General features: G+C 41.0%; 1 protein-coding gene across 1 annotated transcript in view; it reads left to right on the forward strand.

Annotated features, from left to right (window-relative positions):
* LOC140707324 (protein eyes shut homolog) overlaps window positions 1–15947 on the forward strand; it is a 79015-nt gene that overhangs the window by 46600 nt on the left and 16468 nt on the right. The window contains exon 3 of the mRNA XM_078386198.1: window positions 15481–15589. Within this exon, the coding sequence (XP_078242324.1) occupies window positions 15481–15589 (109 nt within the window). The remainder of the gene's footprint in view (window positions 1–15480; window positions 15590–15947) is intronic.

A 15947-nucleotide genomic window follows, 5' to 3' on the forward strand; every position in this document is an offset into this window, starting at 1 on the left:
GATAGCACATTATAGCAACAACAACATAATCAGAATTTTACAGTTGCTTTTTTTCTGCTTTTGGTTACATTGCTGATGCTGTTTATTTTAAAGTGAAAACTAGCTTGCGGAAGTTTCAGCTTGAGGATTGGAATGCAAATATTCTAAATAAGCAAAAATAAGTAAATATTCAAGGGAACATTGTGCTAATATTCTATGGTTTATTAGATTTCTTAGACTGCTTTTTATATGAAAAGACTCAGTGTTGGAAATTATCAAAAAATACAAAAGTTTAAAGCAAAAGCAATATAAGCAACATGCCTACAAATTATCGAGAAGAACCAATTGCAAAATGCAGATATTTTAAAATTGTCTGATTACATCCATTCAAATTGTGTCATAACCTTAAATCATAGGTGCCAGGAATCAGAACTGGATGAAGGCAGAGAAAAATAGCATGTTGCTCTAAAGCAGACCTGAGCAAAGTGCGGCCCGAGGGCCACATACAGCCCACAAGCCGCTCCTGTCTGGCCCGCAGACAGTTTTGAACATCAAAACCATTTATAGCTTTTTGTCTAAAGTTGATCAGTTGCTTATCTATAACATACCGCAAAAAAACTCTTTAGTATTTGTGAAGATTAACAAGTTTAAAATTAAACAATCATAACATCACTGTTTCATTTTATTTTTAAGCAAAGTTGGTTCGGCCCCCGAACACAGTTCAGATTTTTCATGTGCCCCCCCCCATAGAAATTAATTGCCCACCCCTGCTCTAAAGCATTAGGAATTATTCCTTTTTCCCTTTTAGGAACTGAACCCTGAACAGTCTTAAGTCGGAGTGAGAAACAGATGCCTCATGTGACGTCTAGCAAAATACTTAATGCCAAGCTCATGGTAAAAGGAATAAAGCTGAGCCCTGGAATCTGAAAAAAGAAACAAAAGGTTACATGTGAAAGACAAATATGTCTGTCTATTTAGTTGTTGGGATAGGGAAGAAAGGGGACTGTTTCATGGGAAAGTCCACCAGTCTTCAGTTGGGTGTGGCTGTGTATGTTCGCAGAAGTCTCACATATTTATTCCCTGTCCACATAATTAAGAAATCATTTCACCTCAAACTCAGTTAAGGAACATCTGGTGTTCTGGGGAGCTGAAGCCAACTGTCAGACTCGGATTGTAGATGGCAATTATTTCATTAGGACACTGTAAGTGATGTATAATGATGAGCAGTAATTGGGCTACACAGCTCTGTACAGGCACTAACAGTTAAAGTTTACAGTATGACCACACGGAGAGAACTGCAACTGCTTTCCTCCTCCATCCGCACCTGGTCTTTTCCCGTCCCTGGTGAGGATATAAGTCAACAGAGAACATTTTGTCCTCAGCTGATCCAGTGGGTGGACTGGTAGAGCAGAAAGTTGTTTCCATAAACTGGAGCAGTCCTTACAAAAGAGGCTTGTTTCCAACAGAAATCAGGACATAAGTCAAACTGGAGATGCTATATACTGTACTATGAGTGGTCACACGCTCAGTGTATGCATGGCTCTTGGGCAGTTTTGCCATAGCAGAAGCCACCAGGCTAACGGTATCTCCTGCCATGATGCTCACTGGCTCCTCTCACACCCATTTGTCCCAGTAGATCTGGGCAGTAGTGATGGCTCAGCATGACACTTATAGCAGAAATGGTTCTAGAACAGTTCATTAAACAATCTGTGAGCATTGAGAAAAGGACACATTGGCTCAAATCCTCTTGCCTGCTAATGCTGACTTAATAAAAATACTGTATCTTTTGAAGATGAATTGTCTTAAGTTAAGAAATTACTGTAGATATTACCTTTGTATACTGAGTTGTGTGGCTCAGCATACGACTTGAGAAGGGCTACGGTGATTGCTTAACTTGGGACAGTTTGCTTCCAACTCTTAGCATCAAGTGCATAGCTACACAAGAGGTTGTTGTCCTATGAAATTTTAATTTGTCCCACCTGCTGCTGAACCAGATCAGGACTCTTAGCTTTTGCCCTCTGACACAGGGAGAGTAATGACCAAGAAGACTGGCCTGTGATTACTAAGAACCAGGACAGATTTTTTTTTAAATCAAATTTTTGTACATTAATCTTACGTTTTTAAATCGAGTTACAATTTTGATAGACCAGGGAAATGTAGATGTGTAATTTCTGTTTCGCAAGACAACCCAAGATATTCTTATGGCAAAGATGGCAAAATGTTGGGTACACAATGTCACTGTCAAATGGACTTGCAGTTTGTCGCTATTTTGACAATACCAAGAGTGCTCATCAGGGTTTCATCCTCACTTGCTTGTTTTTGACCTGTCTGGTAAATCCATTTTGATCCTTATTCTGTCTTCTGGAGGACAATGCCTCTCCTGGACAGAACTGCTAGGTGGGATGTTGCAGGCGAGTGTCCTTGGTCCAATGCTATTCGATATCTTTGTGAATGACTTTGATAAAAGAGTAGAAGGGATGCTGATGAAATAAGATAAGGAACTAGGAGAGGCAGCTAGTCCTTCAGAAGACAGAATCAGGATCAAGATGATTGTACTAGATGGGTCAAAGCAAACAAGTGTCACTAGAGAAGATGATCATGTTCTGCATTTAGGAAAGAAAAATCAGACAGATGCATATAGGACACTATGGGTGAAATCCAGCAGTAAATTGCAATTAGAGCAGGCCCATTGAATCTGTCTTACAGAGGAGTTGACTGACCCCCCAGTGATTCAATGGGCCTACTCTAGTTGTAACTCACTACTGGATTTCATTTTGTAGCTGACACCTAGCTTGGCAATAGTATGTGAGAAAGCTACCTAGAGAGCTAGGCAAAAGAAAAAAGATAAATGCAATAAGAGGTTGCATCAGCAAACGTAAACTGTGTCTAGGTCAAGGCATGCAATATCTGCCGTTCTATTCTATTCTGCTTCAGTCAGACCTCCCCTCCAGATTTGAGTATCACTTTTTAAAAAAAACATTTATAAGCTGGAATATGATTGGAAAGGAAGCCCTGCAAAGAAAGGTCGAGATCGCTGGTTATGCATTGCCTGAAGAAGATTGAGGAATGAGAGGATAGCCATCTTCAAAAAAATTTAAAGGACTATCATTTAGAGCATGGGGCAAATGTGGCTTCTCCTGCCTGGGGGGAAAAAGAAGCCTGAATTCATGGATGCGAATTACATGAAAGACAATTTCAATTAAGTTATTGGGAAGCAAAATCTGTATAACAGTGGAGGTGGTCATGCATCCTTTATCGTTTGAAGGTTTTAAATGGAGGCTGGATGGCAAATGTCAGGAGCTTTTGATTTATACTTCCACAAGACAGACCTCAAACTAGCTTGCTCTGCTTTTCCTGGGGGAAATACTCTGGTACTTGAAGAGGCTTTTAGCAACTTGTTTCAGCCACCATCAGCTCAATATTTTGGTCCAGGAGCATTGAGAGGAATGCAATTTCATGGCAGTTTCTGGACTGAAGTTCCTGTATAGCAAGCAGTATGATATTTTGTTTTGACTAGGTAGATCAGTGAAAGATGGGCTTTGTCGCTGTCCTAAGACATCTGGGACCAGCACAGGGTCAAATTCCTCCACCACAGGCCCTCACTTATGAGAGTCTATGCTGTCATTCTCCAAACCAGAGGAAGCAAATGCCAGTACTTGGGACAGAACAGCAGGATTCAAATGCAATTAAAAAAAATAAAAATAGGTTCTGCATAGAAGATGGGAAAGAGGAAAGAAGAGGCACCTGATAAAACAAATGGCCTGCTGCCTTAATAGCCCATGTGCCACAACTTCCTTGCCACTGAAAAGTCTCTTGTCTCCCTTTTCTTATGGGGACAGCTCGGCGTGATGCGTCTGAGAGCTCATTAGGAGAAAGAAAATAAAAGAAACTGATGAGTCAACGTTGCAGAGTAAGTCGCTGTGTTTAATCTGCACACACTCTGACAGAGAGAAACGCCTTCAGAATTCAAAATGAAATGCCAATTCAGAATGCAAGCCTTGAGCAAGCTGTCCTAGGAGCAGTGGTGCCCCCAAACGTTGTCCAAACGTGTAGAGGGAGTCGCAGTGCTGTGCATCCTGGCCCCATGCCACACATCTCCACATGCGCCAGCTCCATCCCAAGACATGTCTGTCTTTAGTGGAAAGGTCTGAAGGGGGATTCCTCAGGTGCTAAGCTGAGCACATACATAATTCTCCCTCTGACTGGGAACCCAGAGCAATCCCTGTTCTGACCTTTCCAGGTAATGAATGAAGGATGTTGAAGCTGGGAGGCGGGATTTGGTCTCGCCCATATTCAAGAAAGCTGAACTTAGCCCAGAATAGGTACAAAGAAACGACAGCTGGAATGGTTGCCGGCAATCTTATGCAAAACATACCGGACCTCTAATTACATTGGCATATTAAGCCCGGCAGCCTTGGCTTTCATTTGTTGTTGGCAAGTGTGAAAGGTCAAGACAACAAACTTCACAGAAAGGACGGTTAAAAAAACAAATATAATGATCTGAACCTCAGGCCAGTCTGCAACGATTGTTAGCGAATTAACGATCTCTGTGCATTTCAGAGGAAAGAGCAGAAGAATGCCATGGGAAAATAAAGAGCAGAATAACTTAAGTGAGGCAAGGAAGTGAGTTACATATGTAGACGAAATTCCCACCAAAATACAAAGTCGTTAATCTGTTACTAAACCTGAAGACAGAATTTTCAATGTCTCCTCCATAGACTCCTGGGGAAATCTCAGTGCAGATTAAGTGAAGTTTCAAAAGAAACATAAACATTTTCATTATTTTTATAGAGTGTGTGCTAAACCACCAGTGTCTACAGTGAGCACCACTTACATGAAAAATGCTTGCAAATATTGCTGCTACATGGAGGTTTAGTACTGGTAGCATTTTTTCCTGGATTGTATTCAGCTATGTCCCTCTAGCACTGAAATGAACACACTACTAGCAGAAAACAGATTCCTCCACCACAGACAACTCCTCGTGGAGGGAAGAACTGAAAGTAATGTTGTGAGGCGACCAACAGATTTGGTTCAGATGCAGCACTGTGGATAATGGCCTGCTTCAGCTCAGACCAATTCACCAGCAGTTTGCTTTCATCACCACCTGACTCGGAATTGAGATTTTAGAAGTGTGGAGATTCTTGTCTTTTACTGACTCCCACCAGAAATAGAAAAAACAGCTGTAACAAGGGTTCGCGTTCTCTCTCTCTCTCTCTCTCTCTCTCTCTCTCTCTCTCTCCCTCTCCCTCTCCCTCCCTCCCTCCCTCTCTCTCCCTCTCTCTCTCTCTCTCTCAAAATGTAATGAAATTATTTTGTTATAATTCTCCATGGTATCCACTTGGACCCACTCTCAGGGTTAGAGACTGGAAGTTCAACACTGAGCTGGCTCCATTTCTTCCTCAGAGGCCAGTACCAGAGAGTTCAGATGGGGGAGGCTGTTTCGTCCCCTTGGGTGCTGCAATGCGGTGTCTGTCTCACAGGGGTCAGTCATCTCACCCATGCTGTTCAACATCTATATGAGACCACTAGGAGAGATCATTTTGGAGTTTGCTGTCATCAGTACTCTGATGACACGCAACTCTATCTCTCCTTCTTCTCCTTCTCAGCAGTGGAAGCTGTGCAGACCCTGGCCGTTATAAATTGGGCAAGGGCCAACAGGTTGATATTGAATCTTGATAAGATGGAGGTTCGGTTGTTGGGAGGGACTCCTGATAGACTTGGTGGCTGTCTGACTGGTCTTGATGGGGTCACGTTCCTCCTGGAGAATCAAGTGCAAAATCATGGTGTACTGTTGGACCAAGCCCTCATAATGGAATATCAGATCTTGGCTGTGACCACATCCACCTTTTGCCAGCCAAGGTGGATTGCACACCTCTGCCGCCATCTTGACAGGAAATTCCTCACAACACTGGTCCAAGTGCTTGTAATCTCAAAAAAATAACTTATTACAACACTCTGTGTATGGGACTGCCTCTGACAGCAGTTCAGAAGCTGAAGCTGGTGTAGAGTGCTTCTTCCAGGCTGATCTCTGGAACATCTCAATATGACCATATAACCCATATCCTGGCCCTTTTGCACTGGCTGCCTATATGCTTCCAGGCCAAATCTAATGTGCTTATGTTAGCTTTTAAAGCCCTTAACTGTTTAGGACCTTGTCTGAGATCCTCTCCCTCAAAACATCCACCCGTCCTACCTGCACCTCTTATGGAAATGCTCTGGGTGTCCACACCAGGGGAGGCCTAGCGGTCTTCCACCCGCAATTGGGCCTTCTCTGTGGTGGCTGCTTCACTCTGGAATTCTTTTATGCTAGAGCTGTGGCTAGCCCCATCCCTCCTGGATTTCAGGAGGCAACTTATAACCTGGTTGTTTAACCAAATCTTTCTTTACGTTGCCCCTAAATAATCTTACCTTCACCTCTTGGTTCACCTCCTGTGTGTTTTTTTTAATTCTGCAGCCCATGGGCTGATTGAATTATTGCACCCATCTGTTCACAACTGTCATGGTCCTGGGATTTCATGTTTTACCTACAAATGTTTCTGTTGCTTTTGATTATTGTTATGTCTGGTTGTGTTCGTTGCCCAGAGTAGTAGCTTCGCTACTAGTTGGGCAGGATGAAAAAGCAAATAAATATATAAATAAACAAACAAACAAATAAATAAATAAATAAATTTGGTGGCAGAACTGGAAGAAATGTACAGCGTAGTTGCCTTTTTTGAGGAAATTAAGGCAATTACTTGTTCATTTCTTCCAAATTTCATTCCAAATCTCATTTCTTCCACCAAATTTATTTTTCAGCTGAAGGAGGAAGGCAAGATTTTTGTGCAGCCTTTACATTTGGAAAATATTTCCCCCTCAAAGCAAAAGAAGATGAAGTATTGTATCCCCATTGGTTCTTTGTGCAGTCTGGCTTCTGTGCATCTGAACCCATCTTATCACCCAGAGCACAGACCCAGATATACGTTTGTAAAATAAAATGAAACATACTGACAAACTAAAGAAATGTAATTAAAAAAATGTTGGGAGGGATCTCGAGCAGTGCTGCCAAATGCCATGTTGCTGCAGAAGGGCAGGTAAAGCCAACAACATGATCAGGGATGTGTCCACCCGAAAAGTGAGAGGATAAAACTTATAAATAAGAATCGGAAATGGAAAATATAATACAATAATAATTAATTAATTAATAAAATAATAATGATTTTTTTAAAAAAATTGAATGATGTTATTAATAATGAATGTTAATAATAAATATCACAAGGTGGAGGAGAGGACAAAAAGCTGAGGAAGAACAAGGAAGAATTGGATTCAAACTGACATATAAAATAGAATTTTTCTTCCTAACTCTAGTTGGAATTTAGGAGAAATGAGCTAAAGTAGGATTAAGTGACTGATTTCTGAAGAAGACATACATAAGAAGCCTAAAAGTAGAAGTAAAAATAGTGACTGACTGAAAGAATTAAGACACACGCTACAGAATAAGCCTTTGGAGCAGGTTGTTGGGGATAGGGGTGGCGGGCAAGAGAAGTGGGTAAAGGAGGAAGGAATATAAATATTGGACTAAAGACAAGAAAAGTATTTAAAGAAAACCACAAACAACAGAACACAACCTCCTAACTCTCCTGTGTCCTGTCTCAGAAAACTCTCCCTCTTCCCTCCAGTGACTCCGTCTACTCAAGAAGGAAAGGAAAGTGGGCATTGTGAGTTTTATCAAGGTTATAATCCTTCCAGCAAAGTACATGAATTGGAGAGCTCCGGATAAAGTATATCCAGAGAATTGGGTAGTAGATATGTCCACACACCTTTGAAAAGAGCTGGAGGTGCAGCTATACCAGTTTGTCACAACCACGCTCCTCAGCATTCCACAGAACATTTTGCTCTTGATTTTATCCAACATAACACCAACTTTGTTTATTCGGGATGCCACTCAATATTTTTCCTCCTTCTTGTGTAGCCATGTTTGTGTTCTCCAGTCACAGATACCTGATCAGGAATAGATAAGGACTAAGTTCTATACAGGGAAAACATGGTAGAGTCACTTTGATTGCAGGAATGACGTTCATAGCCCAATCATCCTTATTGCAGAAGACATTGGTTGGAAGGATTTTCAGATAATTTAATGTGGAATAAATAAGGTTTAAGTGAAACTAAATGGGCCAGCCCAAAGTATCATCTTTGTAAAGGGGCAGTGCAGAATCTCTGGCTAGTTATCACACTGAACCTTGGGTATCTAGAGAGTGTCTTACAGAAAAAAGCCAGCCCCAATAACTTTATCACTGGAGTTATTACCATTTGGATGACATACTATATCCTGTCGCCACCACCCCATGTTGTCTAGTCTAGTTGTTTTTGGGCTCAAATGACAACAGCCGTCACTCTGGTCTAAGAGCAGCCAGGTGATTAGAAAGAGGAAGGAGATGCCCTGGCTATTGGCCTGTGTGGTTGCGCTATCTCAGACTTCAAGGATTTGTCATTTAAGAATATGAGAATTCCAAGTCAACTATTTTGTTGGGGAAATGCAATCTTTGCTTTCCCTTTAACACTCGGTATCTCTGGGGAGCATGCTCTGCATCTGCCATAACTTAGTAAGGTGGGTTTTTTTCACATGTTAAAGTCTTTCAGATCGCCTCTTCTTTCCTGTTGTCTCCAGTATTAGCTTCCTTTCCTCTCTTTCGTTCATTTTTGTGCTCTCCAGAGATAGACATGTGGAGATGCAGCTCCACACTATGTATATAAAAGAACAAACCTTTGAAACTGTAAGTAAACTGTTTTGCTTCCTTTATTCAAGAAGCATCCAGAATGATCTCCCCCCCCCCCCAAGAAAAGGGAAAAGATTTGGCGGATCTTTCCATGCTTTTCTCTCCACTACAAAAAGGAACAAACAAATTCCAAATCCAACATGTTTTACATGTACCCACCTTTAGCCTTGGCCATAATAACTTGTCATACCTTGATTTAAATAGGGTTTGCTTATCAAACCTCTCCAGCTTGGTCTGTCAAACTGGGCTCTCATCTGTGGAAGGACTTCTCAGCTGACATGAAGATGAGAGCAGAGGCATGTGCAGGTCCCAAATGTGCTCATAAAGCTGGCTTCTTAATGGAAATGGCTCACAATAAGGACCTTCATGTGTATGGCATCCAGGTTGATCACCAGATCATGGGTCTATTCCATAATCCTGAACCAGAAGTCAATAGTGTACAGTATTTATCTTAGAACTACAGAGCTGGAAGCAACCCTATGGATCATCGAGTCCAGACCCTGTCAAGGAGGCACAGTGGGAGAATCAAATCCTGAACCTCGGACTCTTCAGCCAGATTGCTCTTGCCAGAGTCTTACCCTCCTTTCTACAACCTGTACCTTCAACCTGGTGCATTTTGAAATCCTGCTCTGGAGAGCTAGAAAGTGATTCTCTGGAAGTGGGTGTGTGGGTGTTTATCCCCAATATATGGAGGGATGCAGATGGATAGGGAGGAGTAAGAAAGTATCAATTCCAATTATGTTATACCAAAAAATACCATTAGACCTTGGCTTACACATCCACCACTGGCTTTATTTTCATTTTGCAGGTTTTAACAAATCCGAGACTTTGGGAAGTAGATTTTGCATTTTGCCGTTTAAAGAAAATGCCAGCCATAAAAAGAACACTTTTCCTTTAATGACCTAGCTTTAATGTAATGCTTGAAATGGCTGAAATATGCCAAAACTAGAAAAAGGCTCCCTGTCAATGAAAAGAAGAAAAGGAGAAGGGAAAAGAGGATTAAAGCCAAGCACAATTTAAAAACATTAGTGCATTTGTAAAACTAAAGGGGGAGAAAAAGCCCACCTCTGCCAGGCCTGAAACTTTCTAGAAGATGTCATTTTTATGAGCAGAGGGCAGGGAGAACTTAAAATGATATTGCCATTTTATTAATCATTGGCTCTGGAGATTTTAAAGAGAAAAACCCAGAGGTTGTTATAGCTCAAAAACATGCTGTAGCTCCTTATACCTCTGAACTGGATGTGTGCACTCAAAAGTAAAATCACTGTTCTTGAAAAATCTCATATATTACTTGACAGCTGGTTAGCTGTACCCTTGACAACTGCTCTGTCTAATCAAGGGTGTAAATGAAGCAACTGCTTCAGTGTTCCATGGCAGTCATTTCAAATTCTTTCCATAATATCAACCATTTACAGGTAAAAGCATCTTGATTTTCTTGCCCCCAAGCGATATGTTAAGCAGATAGCGGTTGTATGTTACGCAAGAGCAGGAAATTAGTGTGTTTTCAGGGATGGATGAGTATGTCTAAATTTATGTGCCTGAACCTTCAGATGCAAATTGTAGAGGTACTTGTAAACCTTGTGTATGATTATTTGTTGGAATCCCAAATCCCTTGGTTTTTCTGTGGTCTGGCCAGTTATCGGTGTGAAATTCCTACTGGTTGGTGGCATAAGAGCTGAATGCACAAGGTCAGAACCCACTGCTAATGTGTCTCTGCTTGACTTTTTCTGCTCCCTGATTTGACATTTTAATTTTGTTGGATCTGCATGGCAGTCCCCAGGAAATACAGCTGTGGTGATAACACTGTATAAAAAAATGTAATTGGGGTAAACAAAATTTTCCTGTGTTTGCATGAGCATGAATGCACCGGGTTTCTTTAAAACACACACACACACACCATGATTACATTAGGTAATTATAATGCATGAGCACAGTTAGGAAAATCATATGTCTCAGGACCTATCCTCATCCATATTGTCAAAAGTGTAATCAGTTTAAAATACTTTGCTGTGTTTCCCTTGATATAAGCAGGAAGCTGAAGCAATCATGCTGTCAATTAGGGCTTAAGTTAGACTTTTCAATGACTAGAGAGATTTGGCAAGGAAGGTGGGGAGGATCTGGAGAATGTGTTTGGGGAGGGGTGGGTTGAGTTTCGGTTTTTTTTTCCTCATGTGTCTTTACTGCCACCTTGTGGTTCCAGAGGGCAGAAAGACCTCTGCCATCCCTTGCCAAGAGCGGTTTGTCTCTGGCTGTTCCAGTACAAGCTGAAGGTAGTGATGGGGAAATTAGCAGGAAAGGACTAGCAGTTTAATTTGCTCCCAATGAACTCATGGAAATGTGATCCACCATCAGCGAAAGGCTCAACATTTCTGCTGCGTCTTCCATCACTGGTAAAAATGTTTATTTGAGCTCTGTTCCGTGAGGTAACCTGCGAGTTTAAAAATGCCTCTGCTTTAGTTGGTTTATAGGAACTGCAAGGAACAAGCAATAATCTATCATAATAAATATTTGCACTTGGTGACGAATGATGCTGGAAGAGTCGAGCTGAATCCCTAGCCAAAGAAACCCTGTATAGCACTTTGCAAATAAAAAATGCTGTGCGAGGTTTTAAACATTTCTTGTCATTGTAGAGTTTTTGGAGATGCCTTGTGGTAAGAATGAATTGCATGTTGACACTGTAGACAGAAACAGGGGGAGAGGGAAGCTGGCAGGAAGTTCATCAGCTCACATCACCTATAATTAGCTATTGTTGTTGTTGTTGTTTAGTTGTTTAGTCATGTCCGACCCTTCATGACCCCATGGACCAGAGCACGCCAGGCCCTCCTGTCTTCCACTGCCTCCCAGAGTTAGGTCAAAATTTGCTATATCCATATGGATATATCAATATGAAGATCTCCAGATCTTCTAAGGCAAAATGTAGTGATAGCATTTTCTATAATTTGGACTATTTTGATGTTGCAAGACCTCTTGTCCACCTGCTACATCTATATCTATAATAATAATTATAATATAATAATCTTAGAACTTCTGGGCTGGAATGGACATTGAGTTCAGTCCCTGTCAAGGAGGCACAGTAAGGAATTGAACTCCCACCCTCTGGCTCTGGAGGCAGATGCTTAAACCACTGAGTTATCCGTTTGTAGAGGATTGCTGGTATCATTTAAAGCTAATAAAGTGTGGACTACTGCCACTAGACTGCAGCAAATAAACACAACTTGGGTGGAAGAAAAATTATGTTTAGAGGTGGGGAGAAAACATTTATGAAATCCTGAGCACCTTCGCCATGACTTTTTCATTTCTTTGTGGCTTTTGATTAGTCAGGTAGTATGGAAATTCCACTCTTCACACATAAATCCTGTCTTCCTAAAGGGTCACACTGTGCACTGTAGGCTTTTTCTGGTGGTCTCTGTGGGATAAGAGAACACTGGTGTTTAAACCCAACTGAAATGTGTAGCAGAAAACTGGAGCAGGTGCATAAGATGTCCTTGCCAGATCAAAAGAAGCTCAAGTCACAGAAAATGCTCCTCCTACGTTTTGCCTTGAAGACCTGAAGAGGCGAATGATTAGGCATTGTGATGGTTGCTGTTTTAGGGTAAGGTCAGATCTATATCATAGAATATAAAATGCATTATGAAAAACAGGGCTTGGAAATGTCTTGAGGCAATGCTATCGGCTTGATCCTTGTTCTTCCTAATCTGATCTTCTAGATGCCTTGTTGCAAAAAGTCTGAATGTGTAAGTCTGTCTCCCGAGTTGATGTGCAGGAATTTTGCCCAGTTTTTAAACTGGAAAGAAAATATTTCCCCATCAGTTTCTATCATTACATATATAAATATTTATGCACTGTAAACGAAATGAACATTTCTCTCTAAAAGCACAATGTGTTTTTTATGCTGATCTCCCCATATTGGCGGAAAATAGGAAATACATGTAGATCATTAATCAGAATACAAAACAGAATAAGCAACTGACAGTAACATTCCTGTCCTAGAAAGTCTGTCTCTACAATGCGATAGGCCTGCAGAACTATTAATGGAATTTGCAGTGAAATATTGTCTTCTCTATGTAATGTGTATCAAACTGCTAAGCTCATGCTGCCCTAATAAGCACCCTAATAGAATGCAAACATTGTATGGAGGGAAAGTGGAGAGTTGGAGCTGTAGGTATGCAAATGGAAGAAAGACTAGGATGTTTGGTTTCAGTGTAATCTCCAGGGATACATTGGGTCTCAGGATAGCTCTGTTCTCAATAAGAGGCCAGTTCTGGATATCCTCAATTTGATAATGTATTGATGCAATACTGGAAGGCTAGGGAAGAGAAACTAGACTAGGATATGGAGCTTGAATAGAGCATTAGTGGAGCAGCAATCCACTATCTTTCTGGCCTGGTGTCTTTTTGAAGTCAAGGTTGCTCAGAATAATGCCATCCTTCTTCCCAAGACATTACAGTCAAAGCTACAAGGGTTTTTGGAAAGCACGGGAGAGGATTTTCTCTTGCCTTCTGCAAAAATGATAAATTTTCAGATTTGCAAAACTGAGCATTCCTTCACCCCTCCCTTTTTGAGCTGTGGTTTTTGGCAGCTTTGAGCCTCCACTAGTGGACAGCTAGAAAGTACCACTGGAGCAATGCTGGCCATTGTACATGCAATTGTCACACATACCTATCAGAAGGACATGCAAAAGATTTATGAGCTATCTCATACAGTAACTCTACTCTTTTTTTTTCCATTGTAAGACAAAGAGAGGAAAGACAATTGGGCAATGGGAGACAAGGAAAGATCTAGAAATGATATAGAAGATTCATGGAGAGGACCTGGAATTTGAACAACACTACAAACATTTTCTCTGGTGGGAATGAGCTCAAGAAAGAAACCAAAGACCTACAAATCCTGTCTAGATCTTGAGGCCAGGCCTTAAGGATTATTGAATGGCTCCCATGAGGAGGCTATCTTTTTATGGTTGATGAGTCCTTGACCAGGCTCTTTAAGCTCTGATAATTTACAGATGGAGATTTTTTTCCCCCCTCTTTCTCTCCATCCATTGTCAGAGAGTGGAGGCTGAGACAAAAGAGGCTCCATTTCTGGTAAATCTCCCAGTGCTTGGGGACGACATGCAGAATAGGCAGCCAAATCGCTTAGCAGCCTGATCATAAACCTTATTGTGAGAGTCCAAAAATATGTTAACACCAGTGGTACTATTGTCAGGCCACATTGCCCTCAATTGTTCAGAGTACATGGAGGTGAGGGATCACAGTCTCTGGCTTTGATGAGCAACTGTCACCCTCCAGATATTTTTGGCTCCCAACTGCCATCAGTATTAATTGACACAGCCAGTGGTGAGGGGTTGTCAAAGTTGAGTTTCAGTCCAGAAACCGCTGGTGGACCACAGATTGCCCACCCTTGTCTGTCTGGATGCCCTTCCAGTCTTTTCAGTGTGGTAACAGGCATTTTCTTTCATGGGGATTCCTTCTCTCCATTGAATGGAATTGGGATCCGTAAGCACGCAAGAGATCCATGCGTGCCTCTGAACACAGATGGATTTCTTGATTGGAGTACAAATGTTAACATTAGGTTGCCAGGTGCAAGTGTTAAATGGAATTTCAAACTGAAACATGGTGAGAAAAAATGCTTTCACCAAATTGAGAGCTCATTTTAATTAAGCTCTTAGCCATTATGTTCTCACATTTGACAACCACTGAAGTAATAATTAGCACTCTTGATTTTTTTTTCCCCTCCGTCAAAAAAATAACAATTTGAAAACAATTATGTGAAAGCAGTCCTTTGGGAGAGAGGCTTTCATTGTCAATAATGTACATAGCATTCTCCCTCCCCCCCCCCCCAGATTTCACTACATTGAAAAAAAAAGCCCTGAAGAATTCTCAACAACTCATTGAATGTTCTTTGTGTTTATTTTACAAATTCCCTCAACCTTGTATTCCTCTTTATCTTTGAAGCCCAATACCAGAGCATACATTAATAACATCGTTCACGAATTGTGATAAGTCTATCTTGGTGTAATCTTGATGCTCAGAGGTATAGCCCTTCATTTTGTATTCCATTCCTGTTTTCCCCTGTAGACCAAGAAAAGGAAAATGTCTGTCTGGAGAGTTCACTATCATACAATGCTGATGTTACTTGTTCAGCAATCATCTACACAAGGGAAAGTGTATGTCACCCACAGCTAACACGTATCGCTTATCAGTTACTCCATACACATGTAAAAATCTTTTTCCTGCTCTCACTGTCCTTTCTATATAAATTCCAAATGCTCTACATACAACATTGGGCAGCGTAAAAAAGAGAGAGAGAAGGTAGATATTTGGTCTGCTTTTGAAAGCTGATCCAAATGCTAATCCTGGCTAGAGCTGACCCGTTTAATCAATGGGACTTACATACATTTTCCAGTACCACCCAGCAAGTGATTCAATGGGTCTGTTATGACTGGGACTATCAGTTGGATTTAGGTTTAGATTTAGGCCTCTCATATTGCTCCAAGATAGTCTAGTTCCTCTTCTTATTTATCCCCTTGCATTTGCCTGTGGGAACATGTGGGGCTGGTGAGGAGTGTACAAGGCAATTAAGTTCATAGTGGCCATATGCGTAGACCCCAAGTGCCATCCGTCCATACAAATAAGTCTGCTCCACATGAACCAGGATAGTCTTCTTAAACAAATCTTATGCCAGAAATACATTTTCATTGCACTCCTTGTTGCCTTTATGAACAATAATGAGTTCTTGTGTTTTCTTCCAGCTACATGTTGCCGTTTGACAATCCTGAAGGTTATTGCCTAATTGAAATGATGACAGATGAAAATGTTCCCTTACGCCGAGGAACCCATCTGCCACATCAGCTGACCCAGGTGAACTTGCAAAGTGGCCCCCAAACTCTATCTGCATAGTTTTTTAAAAAGTTGCTCTCATAAAGCACCAGTTGATAGTAGATTTAGTACTTCCACATTTTTAATTGGTCAAGGCACAGCTATCAATTGTTGTGATGGTGTTCCTTCAGATCCTATCTGTCCTATTGAAATGAACGATAATATTCTTCTATAACTTCTGTAAACTTCCATGGTACTTAAATGGAGATCTTTCTGGTGTATGTCTTTACATTTAGCATATTATGCTATTGTTCAACCCATATAATTTTTAAATTGGAACACGTGTCTGAAGCAGACAAGCCTACAATATAGTTAAACCATTACATGTGAAACAAAGCTA

The sequence above is a fragment of the Pogona vitticeps genome, chromosome 1, assembly GCF_051106095.1.
Source record: "Pogona vitticeps strain Pit_001003342236 chromosome 1, PviZW2.1, whole genome shotgun sequence".
Lineage (NCBI taxonomy): Eukaryota > Metazoa > Chordata > Lepidosauria > Squamata > Agamidae > Pogona > Pogona vitticeps.